This window comes from Cetorhinus maximus, chromosome 28 (assembly GCF_964194155.1).
Source record: "Cetorhinus maximus chromosome 28, sCetMax3.hap1.1, whole genome shotgun sequence".
NCBI classification, from domain to species: Eukaryota; Metazoa; Chordata; class Chondrichthyes; order Lamniformes; family Cetorhinidae; genus Cetorhinus; species Cetorhinus maximus.
In genome coordinates, this window is record NC_135906.1 from 7,444,306 (window position 1) to 7,460,900 (window position 16,595).

The 16,595-nt window shown below is 48.4% G+C and overlaps 1 protein-coding gene across 11 annotated transcripts in view; it reads left to right on the top strand.

Moving 5' to 3' along the window:
* The first annotated feature begins 349 nt into the window (after window positions 1-349).
* pnpla6 (patatin-like phospholipase domain containing 6) overlaps window positions 350-16,595 on the top strand; it is a 167,476-nt gene continuing 151,230 nt past the window's right edge. For 8 of the 11 annotated variants that reach the window (XM_078531124.1, XM_078531128.1, XM_078531131.1 and 5 more), the window contains exons 1-2: window positions 11,078-12,281; window positions 13,488-13,553. In XM_078531124.1, coding sequence (XP_078387250.1) covers window positions 12,243-12,281; window positions 13,488-13,553 — 105 coding nt within the window. In that variant the 5' untranslated portion in view covers window positions 11,078-12,242. Of the gene's footprint in view, window positions 482-11,077; window positions 12,282-13,487; window positions 13,554-16,595 lie in introns of those variants that run through there. The other 3 variants (XM_078531125.1, XM_078531126.1, XM_078531129.1) reach the window with 3 other exon arrangements.

A 16,595-nucleotide genomic window follows, 5' to 3' on the forward strand; every position in this document is an offset into this window, starting at 1 on the left:
AGGGAAAGACTGTGAGACGTAGAGAAATGGGCAGAAGACCTACCCTTAGAGAAATGACTATTATTAATAAGAACTAATTAATAGCTCTGACATGACTGAATGGTCCCAGCTCTGCACCCAGTAAACTGATCTGTCAATCAAATCAGGGAATCCCGCCCTCTCTCCACGTTGAATGGCTCGACGGGTAGGCGGTGCCTGTGCGCTCCCTGTTTCTAATTGGCGAACCGAGCCGTCAATTGTGCTCTCTGGCGCTGCTATTGGTGGACTCTGTTGCCAGTCATTGCCACCTGCTATACGCCTATTGGCTGGGGCTGCTGTCAATCTGACGCCTGGTTGGGGGTGTGTTTCTGCCGCGTTGACCGGGTGATGTTGTGACAAGGTCCGCGCCAGCTGCTGGCAGCGGGGAGGGGGGGAAGAGCCGGTAGGTACCGCAATCCAGGCCGCGGCCTGCTCGCTGGGGAACGGCAGCCGCCCTGAGAAGGTAATGGTTCAACCTGGGTCCAAGGGGCTGGTCCAAGGGCGTGGAGGCCGGGCCAGGACTGGGCAGGGTCCCCCCATCACCTCCCCCTCCCCTACTCCCCTACCCCCCTCCACCCCATCACCTCCTCCTCCCTCCATCCCCTCCTACTCCCCCTCCCTCCCCCTCTCCTACCCCCTCCCTTTCACCCAATCACCTCCCCCTACCCCCTCCTCCTCCTCAACCCACCCTACCCCTACCCCCTCCCTCTCACCCCATCACCTCCCCCTCCTCCTCCCCCCTCCCCCTCCCCTACCCTCTCACCCCATCACCTCCCCCTCCCCTACCCCCTCCCTCACCCCATCACCTCCCCCTCCCCTACCCCCTCCCTTTCACCCAATCACCTCCCCCTACCCCCTCCTCCTCCTCCCCCCACCCTACCCCCTCCCTCTCACCCCATCACCTCCACCTCCCCTACCCCCTCCCTCTCCCCTAGCCCTCCCTCATCACCACCCCCTCCCCCTCCCTCATCATCATCACCTCCCCTCCACCCTCACCCCATCCCCTCCCCTCCACCCTCACCCCATCCCCTTCCCTCCACCCTCACCCCATCCCCTCCCCTCCACCCTCACCCCATCCCCTCCCCTCCACCCTCACCCCATCCCCTCCCCTCCACCCTCACCCCATCCCCTCCCCTCCACCCTCACCCCATCCCCTCCCCTCCACCCTCACCCCATCCCCTCCCCTCCACCCTCACCCCATCCCCTCCCCTCCACCCTCACCCCATCCCCTCCCCTCCACCCTCACCCCATCCCCTCCCCTCCACCCTCACCCCATCCCCTCCCCTCCACCCTCACCCCATCCCCTCCCCTCCACCCTCACCCCATCCCCTCCCCTCCACCCTCACCCCATCCCCTCCCCTCCACCCTCACCCCATCCCCTCCCCTCCACCCTCACCTCATCCCCTCCCCTCCACCCTCACCCCATCCCCTCCCCTCCACCCTCACCCCATCCCCTCCCCTCCACCCTCACCCCATCCCCTCCCCTCCACCCTCACCCCATCCCCTCCCCTCCACCCTCACCCCATCCCCTCCCCTCCACCCTCACCCCATCCCCTTCCCCTCCCCTACCCCCCTCGCCTCCCCCTACCTTCCCCTCCATCACTCCCTCCCCCCTTCCGTCACTCCCTCCCCCCTCCGTCACTCCCTCCCCCCTCCGTCACTCCCTCCCCCCTCCGTCACTCCCTCCCCCCTCCGTCACTCCCCCCTCCGTCACTCCCTCCCCCCTCCGTCACTCCCTCCCCCCTCCGTCACTCCCTCCCCCCTCCGTCACTCCCTCCCCCCCTCCGTCACTCCCTCCCCCCCTCTGTCACTCCCTCCCCCCTCTGTCACTCCCTCCCCCCTCTGTCACTCCCTCCCCCCCTCCGTCACTCCCTCCCCCCCTCCGTCACTCCCTCCCCCCCTCCGTCACTCCCTCCCCCCCCTCCGTCACTCCCTCCCCCCCCTCCGTCACTCCCTCCCCCCCTCCGTCACTCCCTCCCCCCTCCGTCACTCCCTCCCCCCCCCTCCGTCACTCCCTCCCCCCCCTCCGTCACTCCCTCCCCCCCCTCCGTCACTCCCTCCCCCCCCTCCGTCACTCCCTCCCCCCCCTCCGTCACTCCCTCCCCCCCCTCCGTCACTCCCTCCCCCCCCTCCGTCACTCCCTCCCCCCCTCCGTCACTCCCTCCCCCCCTCCGTCACTCCCTCCCCCCCTCCGTCACTCCCTCCCCCCCTCCGTCACTCCCTCCCCCCCTCCGTCACTCCCTCCCCCCCTCCGTCACTCCCTCCCCCCCTCCGTCACTCCCTCCCCCCCTCCGTCACTCCCTCCCCCCCTCCGTCACTCCCTCCCCCCCTCCGTCACTCCCTCCCCCCCTCCGTCACTCCCTCCCCCCCTCCGTCACTCCCTCCCCCCCTCCGTCACTCCCTCCCCCCCTCCGTCACTCCCTCCCCCCCTCCGTCACTCCCTCCCCCCCTCCGTCACTCCCTCCACCCCCTCCGTCACTCCCTCCCCCCCTCCGTCACTCCCTCCCCCCCCTCCGTCACTCCCTCCCCCCCCTCCGTCACTCCCTCCCCCCCCTCCGTCACTCCCTCCCCCCCCTCCGTCACTCCCTCCCCCCCCTCCGTCACTCCCTCCCCCCCTCCGTCACTCCCTCCCCCCCCTCCGTCACTCCCTCGCCCCCATCACTCCCTCCCCCCCCCCCCACCCTGCCCCCCCCAGTTTTCAACACAGCGTACTTTTGTTTTCGATCATGAGTAGTACGTTTGAAGTTCCCCACTCTATTAAGCTCTGATATCTGTATCAATGTTATGAGGGGCTGAGATGAGAATGAGGGGTTTATCACAGTGGGGACAGTTAGATGGGAGCAAGTACATGGGCGCCTCAAGTGATGGCTGCTGTTGGGTGTAAAGATATATTGATAGAGGCATAAGGACAGGTTGCTGGTCCACTGTTCCTGCTTAAGCACCCCAATCTGTTAGGCCAGCTGAAATAATTGTTATGTCTCGAAGGATCGGAAGTGCTTCTGTGCAGGCATTGTACACCTGGAAGAATTTATTTTTTGGTATGATTGTCCGAGAATAGGTTGTATGTACTGTAAGTAAAAATAGGAATGTATGATATTTTAATCAAAGAACTAAGGGCATTAAATAGCATAATGTAGGTGGATAGTGAGAACTACAAACAGGAAAAGAAACTTGGGATGTCAAAATTAATGCAAACCATCTTTGTAGTGTTACAAAAATAGGGTGGTCAGGAGTCATGTGAAAACTGACAACAATGATGTTGTCAGGGAACGTAAGGAAATGGCTGACTTGCTGAATAATTGCTTTGTCTCAGTGTTTACAGGAGAGCGAAAGGTCCACATGCCTGACATCCCAAGGAAGCTAATATTGTACCAAGGTCAGGGACTCATCATAATTAATGTTGGCAAATTAACAGCGATGAGAACAATAACGACATTACTAAAGAGTGACAAATCCCCAGATTGTTTCTAACCCAGGGTTCTAACGGAAGTAGATGAGAATATTGCAGTTGCCCTAGCTATAATCTTCCAGAGTTGTCTCTATTTGGGAACTGTTCTTTTAGCTTGGAAAATTGAGCCTGAGGGGGAATTATAGAATCATAGAATGGTTACAGTACACATGTTGACCATTTGGACCCTACATGTCTGTGCCACTCTCTGCAAGAGTAACTTCAGCTAGTTTCACCCCCCTGCTCTTTTCCCTTAGCCTCCCAATTTTTTTTCGCTTCAGATGATTGTCCAATTTCCTTTCAAAAGCCATGATTGAACCTGCCCCCCACAAGCAGTGTATTCCAGATCCTAACCACTCACTGTAGAAAGGTTTTTCCTTGTGTTGCCTTTGGTTCTTTCTCCGTTCAGCTTAAATCGGTGTCCTCTGGTTCTCAACACATCCGCCAATGGGAACAGGTCCTCTCTATTTACCCTGTCTGGACCCCGCATGAATTTGAACACCTTAATCAAGTCTCCTCTCAACCTTCTCTTTGCGAAGGAGAACAACCCCAGCTTCTCAAAACTATTCATGTGCTGAAGTCCACCATCCCCACAACCATTCAGGTGAATCTCTTCTGTATCCTTTCTAGTGTCTTCACACCCTTCCTAAACTGTCGTGCCCAGAATTGGACACACTATTCCAGTTGAGCCTGAACAAATGTTTCAAGAAGATTCATCATGACTTTCTTGCTTTTGTACTCCATGCTTCTATATATAAAGCCCAGACCCTGTATGCTTTATTAACTGTGCTGCCAACCTGCCCTGCCAACAGGAATGATTTGTGCTCACATGCCCAGGCCCCTCTGTTCCTGCACCCCCTGCAAATTTTCTAGTGCCCTCCCTCGTTCTTCCTAACAAAATGCATCAATTCACACTTCTCTGCATCACATATCACCTGCCACATGCTTGCCCATTCCACCAGCCCGCGTATGTCCTCATGAAGCTTATCACTATCCTCCTCACAGGTCCAAGTTGTGTGCTATCTGCAAGTTTTGAATTGTGCCCCTCATGCTCCAATCTAAGTCATAAATGAAGATAAAGAGAAGCAGTGACTTCTGAGGAACTCCACCAAAAACCTCCCTTCAGTCTGAAAAATAACCGTTCGCCACTACTCTCCGTTCCCCCTCACTTTGCCAACTTCATATCCGTTCTGCCACTGTCCCTTTCATTCCATGGGCTTTAACTTTTGCGGACAAGCCTGATATGTGGCACTTGGTGAAATGTCTTTTAGAAGTCACCATATCAATTGTATTTGCCTCATCAACCCTCTCCATTACTGCATCAAAAAACTCAACCAAGTTAGTTAAACATGATTTGCAGTTAACAAATCTGAACAGATTCGTCAATTAATCCACATTTGTCCTAGTGACTGCTAATTTTGTCCTGGACTATCATTTCTAAAAGTTTCCCCATCAGTGAGGTTAAACTGACTGGCTTGTAGTCACTGGGTTTATCCTTACACCTTTTGTTGAACAAGGGTGGTGTAATATTTGTAATTCTCCAGTCCTCTGCCATCACCTCTGTATTTAAGGAGGAATTGGAAGGTTATGGCCTGTACCATCGCCGTTTTCATCATTACTTAACTCGATATTCTCAGATGCATCTGATCTGGCCGTGGTAACTTACAAACTTTAACTACAGTCAGCCTTTCTAATACCTCCTCTTTATAAATTTTGAGTCCATCCAGTGTATCAGCTGCTTTCTCTTTTACTATGACTTTGGCAGTATCTTCCTTGGTAAAGACAGAAGTGAAGTATTAATTTGTACCTCAGATATGCTATCTACCTCTCTGGCCAAATCCCCTTTTAGACGCTTGAAGCTTGACTCCTTTTACCAATCTTTTTTACATTTATGTGCCTATTTAAAATGTTTGCTGCCAGCCTCTTCTCATACTCTCTCTTTGCTTCTCTTCTTTCTTTTTCACTTCCCTCAGAGCTTTCTGAATTCAGCCTGTTCTCACATGTATTACCAAACTGACATCTGACATGTGGCCTTTTTTTCTGCCTCACCTTACTCACTATCTCTTTCCTCTTGCGGGGGCCTCTGTATTTGGTTGTCCTACCCCTTTTCCTCATGGGGACATACCTCGACTGGACTCAAATTTTCCTGCAAATTTTTTTTCCCTCTATATCTTTCTCGCTAGGTGGTGGCCTATCGAATACAGCTAAGTGTGCAGTGGCATCTCTATTGCTTCTTGGTTCTAACCAAATAGATTCTAAGGCATCCTCTCTCTTCAGCACTGTAATATTCTCCTTAATCAGTACTTCCACCCCTCATCCTTTCTTATTTTCTCCTAAATATCTCGTATCCAGGCATATTCAGTTCCACCCTTCTCTGAGGAGGGTCTCCATTATCCTCACAACGTGGCTATCTGTGGCGGCAGCTCATTAACCTTATTTAGCACACTAGGTGCATTCACATACATGCACAGTAAACCCAAGGTAGACCTCCTGGCATTCCCCCTTAATCTGAATCCACTTAGCACCTTACCATTTCTTACTCTAATGCGATTTGTGCCTGCTAATTATTGCTGCACCTTGTTTTTAATTCTCTGGTGTTACTTCCTGGTTCCTATCCCCCTGTCAAATGAGTTTAACCCCTCCCCAATACCCCTGGCACATTGCCCCAAAAGGAAATTGGTCTTTGCTCTGTTCAGGTTTAACCCGCCTGCCCTGTACAGACCCCATCTCCCACAGAATCACTCCCAAAGTCCCAGGAGTCTAAAGCCCTACCCCACCATCTCTCCAGCCACGCATTCCGCATTCATCTGTTCTATCCTATTTCTATACTCATGAGTGAGTGGCACCAGGTGTAACCCTAACCCCCTCAAATGTGCAGGACTTCATCCCTCTAATTAAGCCATCAGCACCAGTATGGACAATGCCCTCTGGCTGTTCACCTTCCTTGAAAATGTGGTTGTGTCGGCACACAGCATTTAGCAAAAGTGCTGAGTCACCAGAGTGATGCTTTAACTCGCTGCCGGCTGGAAGCTGAGAGGCTCATTCCAGTGTTCAGAGCAACCAGTCCTACCAGTGACAAACTGGATTCCTCTGAGGTGAGTCTTTATATTGATAATGTGGGCATGGACGAGGATCAGCAGAGTCCCTGAGACATTTTACTCTTTAGAATTGAGGCCATTGAAATATTTAACAAGGATATACCTAAGAAGCATTTCTTGAATGGAATATATTCCGTAAAAGCTGAGCATCCTTTGATTGTACGTGTCCATTATGCACTAGAAGAAACCCTTGCAGTCTGAAAACAACAGCCTGTTCACTTGTATCTAGTACTGTGTGGAGTAGAGGTTAACAGAGAAGCAAAGAAAACCTGCAAATGTGGACAATGCACGGGAGATTGATTTGTGAACAGCTGGTTATGTAGTTGATGCTTTCTTCATTAAGTCAAAGTATGATCCTGTGATCTTTTGCGGTCTGAATTGACCTGCTTTGTGTTTTACTGTGCTCAGTGTCCAGTGCAGCAGAGGACCTGATATGGAGCAGATCCGGCTGTATGGCATAATTGTCACTTCATGTTACAGAGTATTTCTGCTCGCTACAGTAGCTGTGTGGAGTGGGTGAATTTGCACTGTACCCAGCAGTGCAAGCTCTGAGGCTCTGCATGGTAGGTGCTGTGACATGTTTCCTTGCTTCACCCTTGAGTGCACAGCTTAGAGCTGCGCCTTGTTTCTAAGGTATTTGTTTGCATTAGTGATATATAAACACTTCACATACTGTACTCGAATTTAAAAACTTTGTTCTGTTGAGCTTTTATGGGCTAAACATGCCTTGTTCCCAGGATGGCGACACTGCCAAGGCCAGGTGATTTTTCAGTCCTTAGTTTCCCTGAAGGCATGTGGGTTACCTTTGTGAAGCAATTGAATTATAATTGCACAGCCTGTTGGACATGAAGCCAAGAAAGTACAGGACTGGTGTTACATGTAGTCCAGGGCATGTAGCAGCAGCAGGAGGATTAACTGGGTCTTGATTTTTCATCGTTAGCTTTTCTGGTGCCAACCTTTCAGCCTGAACGTGTGACTGAAATACTACCCAGGATTATATCCCACTATGTTACCGATACCTGTGTGTTGCATTTTAAAATTTGCAGACTCTAAAGTTGGGTGGTAAAATGATGGTTTGCGCTGTGGTGGCCAACTGTGCTAAACATCTGGTGTGGCTCAGGAGTCCCCACTCTGGCATGACAGTCTCTGTCAACATTTGCTGCAGAGGATGACAGTGGGCTGAGAAGGTGTCTCTATTTACTCTGGGCCACCTTCTCACATGATGAAAGAGATAGTGAGTAAGGGGAAGCAGAAAATATGACAGCTGTCGGGTTGGTAATGCAAGTGAGAACAGGCTGAATATGAAGTTCAAAGGGAAGTAAAAAAAAAGCAAAGCGAGAGTATGAGAAGAGACTGGCAGCGAACATAAAAGGAAATCCAGATGTGTTTAATAGGCATATAAATAGTAAAAAGGTGATTTAAAGGCCAATTAGGGTCCAAAAAGGGGATTAGAGAGCATGGCTGAGAAACGAAATGAGTAACAAAAACAAAGTGTTGGAAAAACTCAGCAGGCCTGACAGCATCTGTGGAGAGAAACAGAGTTGACATTTTGAGTCCGTATGACCCTTCTTCAGAGCTACAGAGAAGTAGAAATGTGATGAATTTTATACTGTTTAAGGTGGGTGGAACAGGTGAAGCTGGATAGAAGGCCAGTGATAGATGGGGGCAAAGGAGAGATTGACAAAGATGCCATGAACAAAAGGGCAAAGGGAGTGGTAATGGTAAGGGCTAAAAAAGGTGCAGATAGTGGCAAAGGTAAGAAAGCAGAATGCGATAATAACAGAACAGGGATAAAAAAACAATTTCGAACAAATAAACAACTGGCCCTCGTGGGGCTGGGATGGGAGGAGGGGGTGGTGGTGGTGGGGGAAAAAAAGGATCAAAAAGGAGATAAAACAATTAATAAATGAATTTAAAAAAAATAAGTGGATAAAAAATAAAAATGAGTTTTGAAAAAAGGGATACAAAAGGGATGGAGATGGAGGAGAGAGTTCATGGTCTGAAGTTGTTGAACTCAATGTTAAATCCGGAAGGCTGTAAAGTGCCTAGTTGGAAGATGAGGTGCTGTTCCTCCAGTTTGTGTTGGGCTTCACTGGAACAATGCAGCAGGCCAAGGATGGACATGTGGACATGAGCAGGTTAGTGCATTGAAATGGCAAGCGACAGGGAGGTCTGGGTCATGCTTGCGGACAGACTGAAGGTGTTCCGCAAAGCGGTCTCCCAGTCTGTGTTTGGTCTCTCCAATGTAGAGGAGGCTGCATTGGGAGCAGGGAATGCAGTAGACCAAATTGAAGGAGGTGCAAGTGAAGTGCTGCTTCACCTGAAAGGAGTGTTTGGGCACTTGGACGGTGAGGAGGGAGGAAGTAAAGGGGCAGGTGTTGCACCTTCTGTGATTGCATGGGAAGGTGCCGTGGGAAGAGGATGAGGTGAAATGACTACTTGACTTCTATCTTTACCAAGGGAGATACTCTTCCAATGCCCTCAACCAACAGAGACTGTCATCACTTGTCTCCAAGTTATCAGTGTCAATATCTGCCATCTTCCTATGACTTGCAGGTGTCCTTGTAGTAGAGGTATGGACGCTCAGCATGATGTGACCCAGTGGCTAGTTCACAGTACACAAGGCCTTTGGGTATATGTACGCCATCCATCCAACGAACATGGCCGAGCTAGTGCAGACATCATTGGCTTAGCAATACTAGCATGCTCCAGGACGCCTGAGTGGTGACCTTGTCTTGCCAAGAGATGCCTGAGGATATGTCTGAGACCGTGAATGTGGAAACTGTTCAGGATTTTCTCCTGCCTAGTACATGTTGTCCTGGCCTCACCATTGCAGAGGTGTGCTGAGGACTTGGGACTCGTAGTTTGGTGTTCTCAGTCAGGTTGCTGTTGTCCCACACTCCTATTACTCAACTTGGACGTAACTGCTGCAGCTTTTGCAATGGGTTTGTTGATTTCAGCATCCAGATTATTGGTGATTGTGGGAGCCTATCAACAACCTCCAGTGTCACATTGCCATTGCTGATAGATAGTGGTATAGCAACATCCTGGGTCATGACACCGTCAGGCTGTAGTGTAGGAAACACTCTGGTAATGATTGTAGAACTTTGTAAAATTTACAACATGGAAATAGACCATTTGGCCTCACCAGCTCGTGCCAGCATTTCCCCTCCACTTAGGCAAAGAGTTCTGATCATGTTTGCCCGCTCTGTTCCCATTTATCAGTGTATCCTTCATCCACCTGTCCAATCTCATCTCGAATGTTGATGCAGCTTCTGCTCCAACCGCTGATCTTGGAAGTGAGTTTCCAAGCTCTCTATGGGAATAACTTTCTCCAGCTCCCCACACCACAGTCTGCCTTACCCTAAATCTCTCATTTTTCATCTTGCATCCACGGCTTATATTTGGTAGCCTGCCTGTGTGCATCAATAGGAGCTGCTCCAAAAGTTGCAATAAAGCAGTTCACTGGCATCTAGAGTTGTGTGGACTAGAGGTTGCAGAAGAATGTAAATACTGGAAATCTGAAATGGGATGTGTCTGGTTTGCATTTCAGGAATGTCCGGAGGCGCACCCTTCGCATAAAAGCTGTCTCTCCTGAAATGAGTTCAATGCTGTAGAGCAGCAGCTCTGGAGATGTGCCAGGTGCTATCAGTTGTATCTTGTCACTGTGCCATTACCTTGTGGTCAACACACTAAGCTCTTATGCTCTTCTGTTTCTAATGCAGCTTTGTTGCTTCTGATCAGAGGGACCTTTGCTGAATTTACAAACGGATCTCAGTGATCACTGATTTTACTGCAACCTGTGTTGCAGGAGAAGCAGATTCACCGGGAGATGTCATGCGCTTCATTTACACACGGACCCCAATTTCTCTCGTTCATAGTTGCAGCATGCACGTAATGGGATCTTGGCCGTTAAATTGTCGCGCTTGCTGATTGAGAGGGCCAGTGACGCCTGCCTGCACTACAGTGCTGTAAATGACCTTGGGTAGGGGCATACCAAAGGAGAATTACATCATCCTTTGATGCAAAGCTGATGGATAGGATGTAAGTGTAGTATAATGATCGAGACCTGAATATTACCTCCAGTGTTCTTGTTAGTATCTGTTTTATTCGCGCTTTGAGTCTTGGCCCTATTTATTGCTCATCTGAGTTGCACGGGGGGCATAAGAAGTAACATACATAACCCTTTATATAGCACCTTTCCTAGACTTCAGATCTCCCAAAGCACTTCAGTATTTTTGACGTGTATTCACTGCCGCAATGTTGGGTGGTGCAGCAGCCAATTAGTGCATCTCAACAGCAGCCAGTATTTCTACACCTGTAGAGTTACAAAGGCCCTGAGGTGCTTCCTGGAGATGAATGGCTGCCTGGAAAAGATGTGGCGGTGACTGTAGGTCTAGCTAACAAGATAGGCTTGTGAAGGTGGAGCGATAGTAAGCCCGAGGGGTTTGGGGACACAATAGTTTACAGGACCAGCCATTTTGGAGTATCTGGCCACCCCAGAGTTCACAATCAGATTACACAATTCACGACTGACCTCCTGCAATGGTTTTTATTTACGCAGAGAATTACACAGAAACAGACAACTCAGCCCATGCTCAGGCTGCCTTTTAGGCAAACCACCTCCCACCCCTCTTCGTTTCACCCTATCTGCATATCCTTCCATTCCTTCCGCCTGCATGTATTTGTCTAGCTCCCTTTTATAAATGTATCTGCTATGTAAGAGGCTAGAGTTGGATGAAAGCAGAGTTTAGGATGGATTCAAATTTATGAAGAGTGTCAAGGTGAGAGACGGCTAGTGGAGCATTGGGGCAGTTGGGTCTGAAAGGAGCAAAGGCATGGGTGAGGTGAGGGTTTCAGTGGGAGATGAGCTGAGGCAGTGTTGATCACGGGTTGTACAATGGCAGTGGTGGCGATTGAGAATATAATGGGGTTGGTCACTCAGCTCGGGGACAAACAGGACTCTGAGGTCACGAGCAGTGGCCCAGTAGGAGGATGGAATCGGTGGTATGAGAACAGAGATTGCTACAGAGGGCAAAGAATTTGGGTTTTCTAGTGTTTAATTGAAGGAAACGTAAGCTCATACAGCACTGAATATCCAGCAGATAGGTGGAGTACCCTGCGTAGAAGTATTGCCAAGAATATTGCTTCTACTTTTATTTGACACACACAATTTATTTGACATGTTCCTCAGCAGATTCCAGGAATGCAGAAATCATTGTTGCATTATCCTGTATTCCTGGCCCCTCCTGAGGGAACCTCGCCTGTTCCGAATGAGCCTGAGACATGTGACCGTGGCAGCACGGTCTTGATTACAACTCTCGGTTGTTAATCTGTGCATCACTTCCTTTATCTGTAGCCTTGCCTTCTGCCAGTTAGGATGTTGTGGTAATTTTCAGAGGCACGTTCTGAGCAGATCAGAGTGAAAGCACTTTGTGTTGTGAGCAATCGACAACCGATACTGCACGCTTTGAGAGAGAAAGTAAGCGATTGGTTTAAGAGAGGAATGTGCCTGGTCATTTTCCAGACTGCATCGAGTTTGAAATTTAAATTAAAGAGTGAGCACGTCAAAAATTATCTCTGGCTTTATTTTTTTTTTTGTCTTTTTACGTTCTGCCCTTGTGTTCTGGACAAGCGCCCAACCCTATGGGAGGACTTGACAGAGTGAGCTGAAAAGAATGGGGCAGAATGAAGCTCACCAGGCGGAGGATTTCGAGGTACATAATTGAAAATGGCACAATCGCTTATTAACGAGGTGTTGCTTTGAAGCTTGTGGTGGTTTCTTTGCTGTGTTTTGGAAGTATTGTCTGAGAATGAGCATGTGTGGCAACCTGCGGGCTTTTCCTGGCTTGGAGCGTTTCAGGGTGTGAGATGCCCTGGGGAAAATATGCAAGTTTTCCCTTAGACACCCCCCCCCTCGCCCGAGAATGTCCTAGATTTGACATCTGTGTTGCATGAATGGTCCAGATGGCTTTTGATCTGTCCACACTTAACTCCTTAAAACTCTTAACTCTGCATGTCCCTGTCATTCTTTGCCACTTTTCTGAATGCATAGCGAATGAGCCCTTCATATTGATTTTGCACCTCTCCTTGCTCTTTTTAAGCAGGGTACAGTGCTCTCCTCATGCAGGCTCTGACAGAACTAGATCCCACTCCCATCCTAAATCAGCGAAAATAAGCATTTTGGATCGTTTTCCCTTGTTCATGCTTTCATGGGTTGGCATGGGGGGGCAAGTCACTGAGCCTAAAACCTCTCGAGGGGGGGCACCACCGTGGAACGGGCAGAGAACTTGCCTTCCGTTATCGTTAATCCTCGGCTTTTGCTGCTCCTTGAGCTAGTGAGCTGTGTGCCTGGAGTGGAGTGGCTTCACGACTAAAGAAGCCACTTGTTGCTCAAGCTGAGACTCCTCAACCCAGTTGTTGCCACTGTTGGAACTGAGTAATGTGACTAAAGGCTAGGGCCGGCTCTCCCACTGCAAGGGCATGGCGAATCAGTGAAAGAGGGTGAAAATGAAACAGTTCTTCAGTTCCTTCTTGGTGTGTGCCAGACCCCAGCATACCCGGCAGGGAAAACCTCCCTGAGCTCGGCAAGTGGCACATCACACTGGAGCTTTAACAAGAGCTTGACAGTGACTTTGGGTGATTTGCCGTTTAATTTTTGTTTATTTGGTCGCTGCCTCTTGTTTTGTTTTGCTAATGCATCGAAACTCTGATTGATATCTCTTAAGGCGGTGATGGCGATGCAGCATCTCAGCATTTTCATAAGCGATACAATCTTGCTTCTCTAGTTTCTGGACTGAAGCATTGGCGTGCAGAGTAACGGTCACCTGCTTACAGTTAGTTAGTGCTGTCAGTAAAATATTTTCAAAGCGTCCCTTACTAGTAAACTTAGTGCGGTGATATTTCTTTCCAACTTTTTACAGAATGAACCTGATGGTGATTTATTAGATCTGAAGACTCTGGTTGAAGACCAGCAACAAACCACCATGGTAAGTGACTGTTATTTTCTCTCTGCGCCATCTGGTAGCTGACACATGGAACTTTACTGGTCTTGAAACGAAACTGAGAAAACATCTAAAGTTGATTTTCCGTTTACCCGCTGTAGAGTGTACACCCCAATGACCTGAGAACCTGGGCATAGGATGGCAAGAGGACATCCCAGGTGTACATAAGGGGTTACTGATGGACTTTAAGCAAATTTGTGGTGGGTCTTAGGTGGGTTTCATTGGCCCCCAGGTTATATGCCTGCTGGTGGCCAATTGGAGCTACATTGGTCTCTCTAACTCTGCCTTAAACTCTGCCAGACGGCTTCGCACTACACTCGGGCACTGTTGGTCGTTCAGCCTGACGCGTAGGTGGAATGTGGAGGGTATCGTATTCTTTTCACTTGGCCCTAGTTAGTGCTGCAAGTTAACGCTGCAGTGCCTGGCGTGGTCCTAACTGGACAAATAACAGCAAGCTTGCCAGAGCTCCGTGCTATAATACTGACTTGATGAGACAGTTAAAGACTGCCACGGGTGTATTCTGTCCCTAAGGTTACATGTTCTCCTGAGTCTGCTCCATCTTCAGCATAAGTTGCTGTCAAAGCTCTATCTTTTTATGGTCTTATTTACTGGTACCAAAAAGAGCCCACCTCCTTCCCTAAGTTCATGACAGTCTTGATGGCATCGCTTCCCAGAGTCCCTTTCATCTGACCACTCAATACTGTCCTGGTATACGGTACGGCTGGCTCTGGTTAAAACCACCCAGCTCTTCAATGTGGTTGGATTGTTCATAAAGTTCTTCAGGCCTCTATCCTGTCCTGACCACTGGCTGAAAAGAATTGAACAACAAAAGCCACTGTGTCTGCTCTAACCACAGGCTGAAATCCAATCTCTAAAATTTGTTTATTTTTCCCGATTTGCTTCTGTTTCCCTAGTAACCAAAGGCACAGACTCGTACCTCAGAGGTCTGATGTCACAGCCAGGAAATCCAATTAACCACACACCCTGCTCCCCAGTCTCCCCAAAAACCAACTTGGTTTCTATTTCAGTTAGTGTCCGTCTCAAAAGACACCGGGGCTTTGAAACTGCAGTCAGTGCAGACCATAGCTTTCAAACAACTGATTTCATCTCACAATGTAGGAGTTAGGTGAAAAAAGACCAAGGGCCATCTAGTTCTCAATCTGCCATCTTGGTAGTCACATGATACAAATATAATGAAGGGGAATTATTGATTAATCATAACAATTAGTTTTTCGAAATTAGTCTACAATAGAGCCAGACGTGAGGCGAAGACAACCCCAGTGGTGTAAAGCTTTGGAAATCTAAGGTCAGAAGGCATTCTCCAGCATGCTACAGTTACCACATGTCGTGATTCAAATTACGTCCAAAATCATCGAACAGTTACAGCACAGAAGGAGGCCATTTGACCTGCCATGTCCATACTAGCTCTATGCAAGAGCAGCTCAGCCAGTTCCACTCCACACTGTTTTCCCCTTGCCCAGCATTTTTTTCTTTGTATGGTCACCAGTTTCCTTTTGCAAACATGATTGACAGAGTGTGGTGGAGGCAGACCCAATGCTTTCCAAATTGTAACTACTATGTAAAAAGGATTTCCCTCATACCACTGTGGTTCTTTTGCCTCAAGTTAGTAATTGGAATAATTGGGCCTTTTACAAAGGCAGTGTAATTATTGTGGGGGGAGGCAAGGTGAGGGTTTAATCTTCTTATCGACCGGACACAAATCAAATTGTCAAAGATAGCCTGAAAGATGCTTTTGCGATAGTTTCCTCAAACAATACATTGTGGAACCAACAAGGGATAAAACTATTTTAGATCTAGCATTGTGTAATGAGATGGGGTTAATTAGCAATCTTATAGTGAAATATCCACTCAGCAAACTGATCATAATACAACTGAATCCCATAGTAAGTTTGAGAACTACATACTTTAGTCCCAAACAAGAATCTTGAACTTAAAGCCAATTACATAGGTATGAGGGGAGAGTTGGCTGAGGTTGATTGGGTAAATAGACTAAATGGTATGGCTAAATAAACATTGGGAAATGTTTAAAGAAACAATTCAAAAGGTCAACAAAAATACATTCCATTTAAAAAAAAAAGCTCAGTGAGAAAGATCTGTCTGTGGCTTACTAAAGATGTTAAGGATAGAATTAGATTAAAGGAAATAGTTTCTAATGTTGCAAAAAAATACTGGGAAGCCTGGGAGTGTTTTAGAAGCCAGTAAAGGGCAACCAAAATGTTGATAGAAAGGAGAAAAAAATGAGTGAGACAAAGCTAGTCCGAAATATAAAAACAGATTGTAAGAGCTTTTACAAGTGTATAAAAAGGAGAGTAACTAAAGTAAATGTTTGATGGCTTAGGGGCAGAAGGAGAGGAAATTATGGATAATGAAGAAATTGCAGAGATGTTGAGAAGTAGAAGAGACAACATAGGAATTAGGAACTGGAGTAGGCCTCTCAGCTCCTCAAGCCTACTCCGCCATTCAAAAGGTTATGGCTGATCTAATTGTGGCCTCAGCACCACCAACCATGCTTACCCTCTTTGATTCCCTCGTTAGTCAAGAATCTATCTAACTCTGCCTTAAAAATATTCACTGACCGTGACTCCACTGATCTCCGGAGCGGGGTTGGGGGGGGAAAGTTCCACAGACTCGTAACCCACTGAGAGAAAAGATTTCTCCTTATCTCTGTCTTAAATGGGAAACCCCTGATTTTTATACTGTGTCCCCTAGTTCTGGTTTCTCCCACAAGGGAGAAATCCTTTCAGCATCCACCCTGTCAAGTCTCCTCAGGACCTTGTGTGTTTCAGTAGCAGCACCTTTCATTCTTCTAAACTGCAGTCGATACAGGCCCAACCTTTCCTCATAACCCCCTCGTCCCAGGAATCAGTTGAGTGAACCTTCTCTGAACTGCTTCTGATGCAATTTTGTCCTTTCCTAAGGGGACAAAAACTGTACACAGGATTGCAGACATGGTCTCACTAACTGTAACTGTGGCAAAACATCCCTACTTTTATATTCCATTCCCCT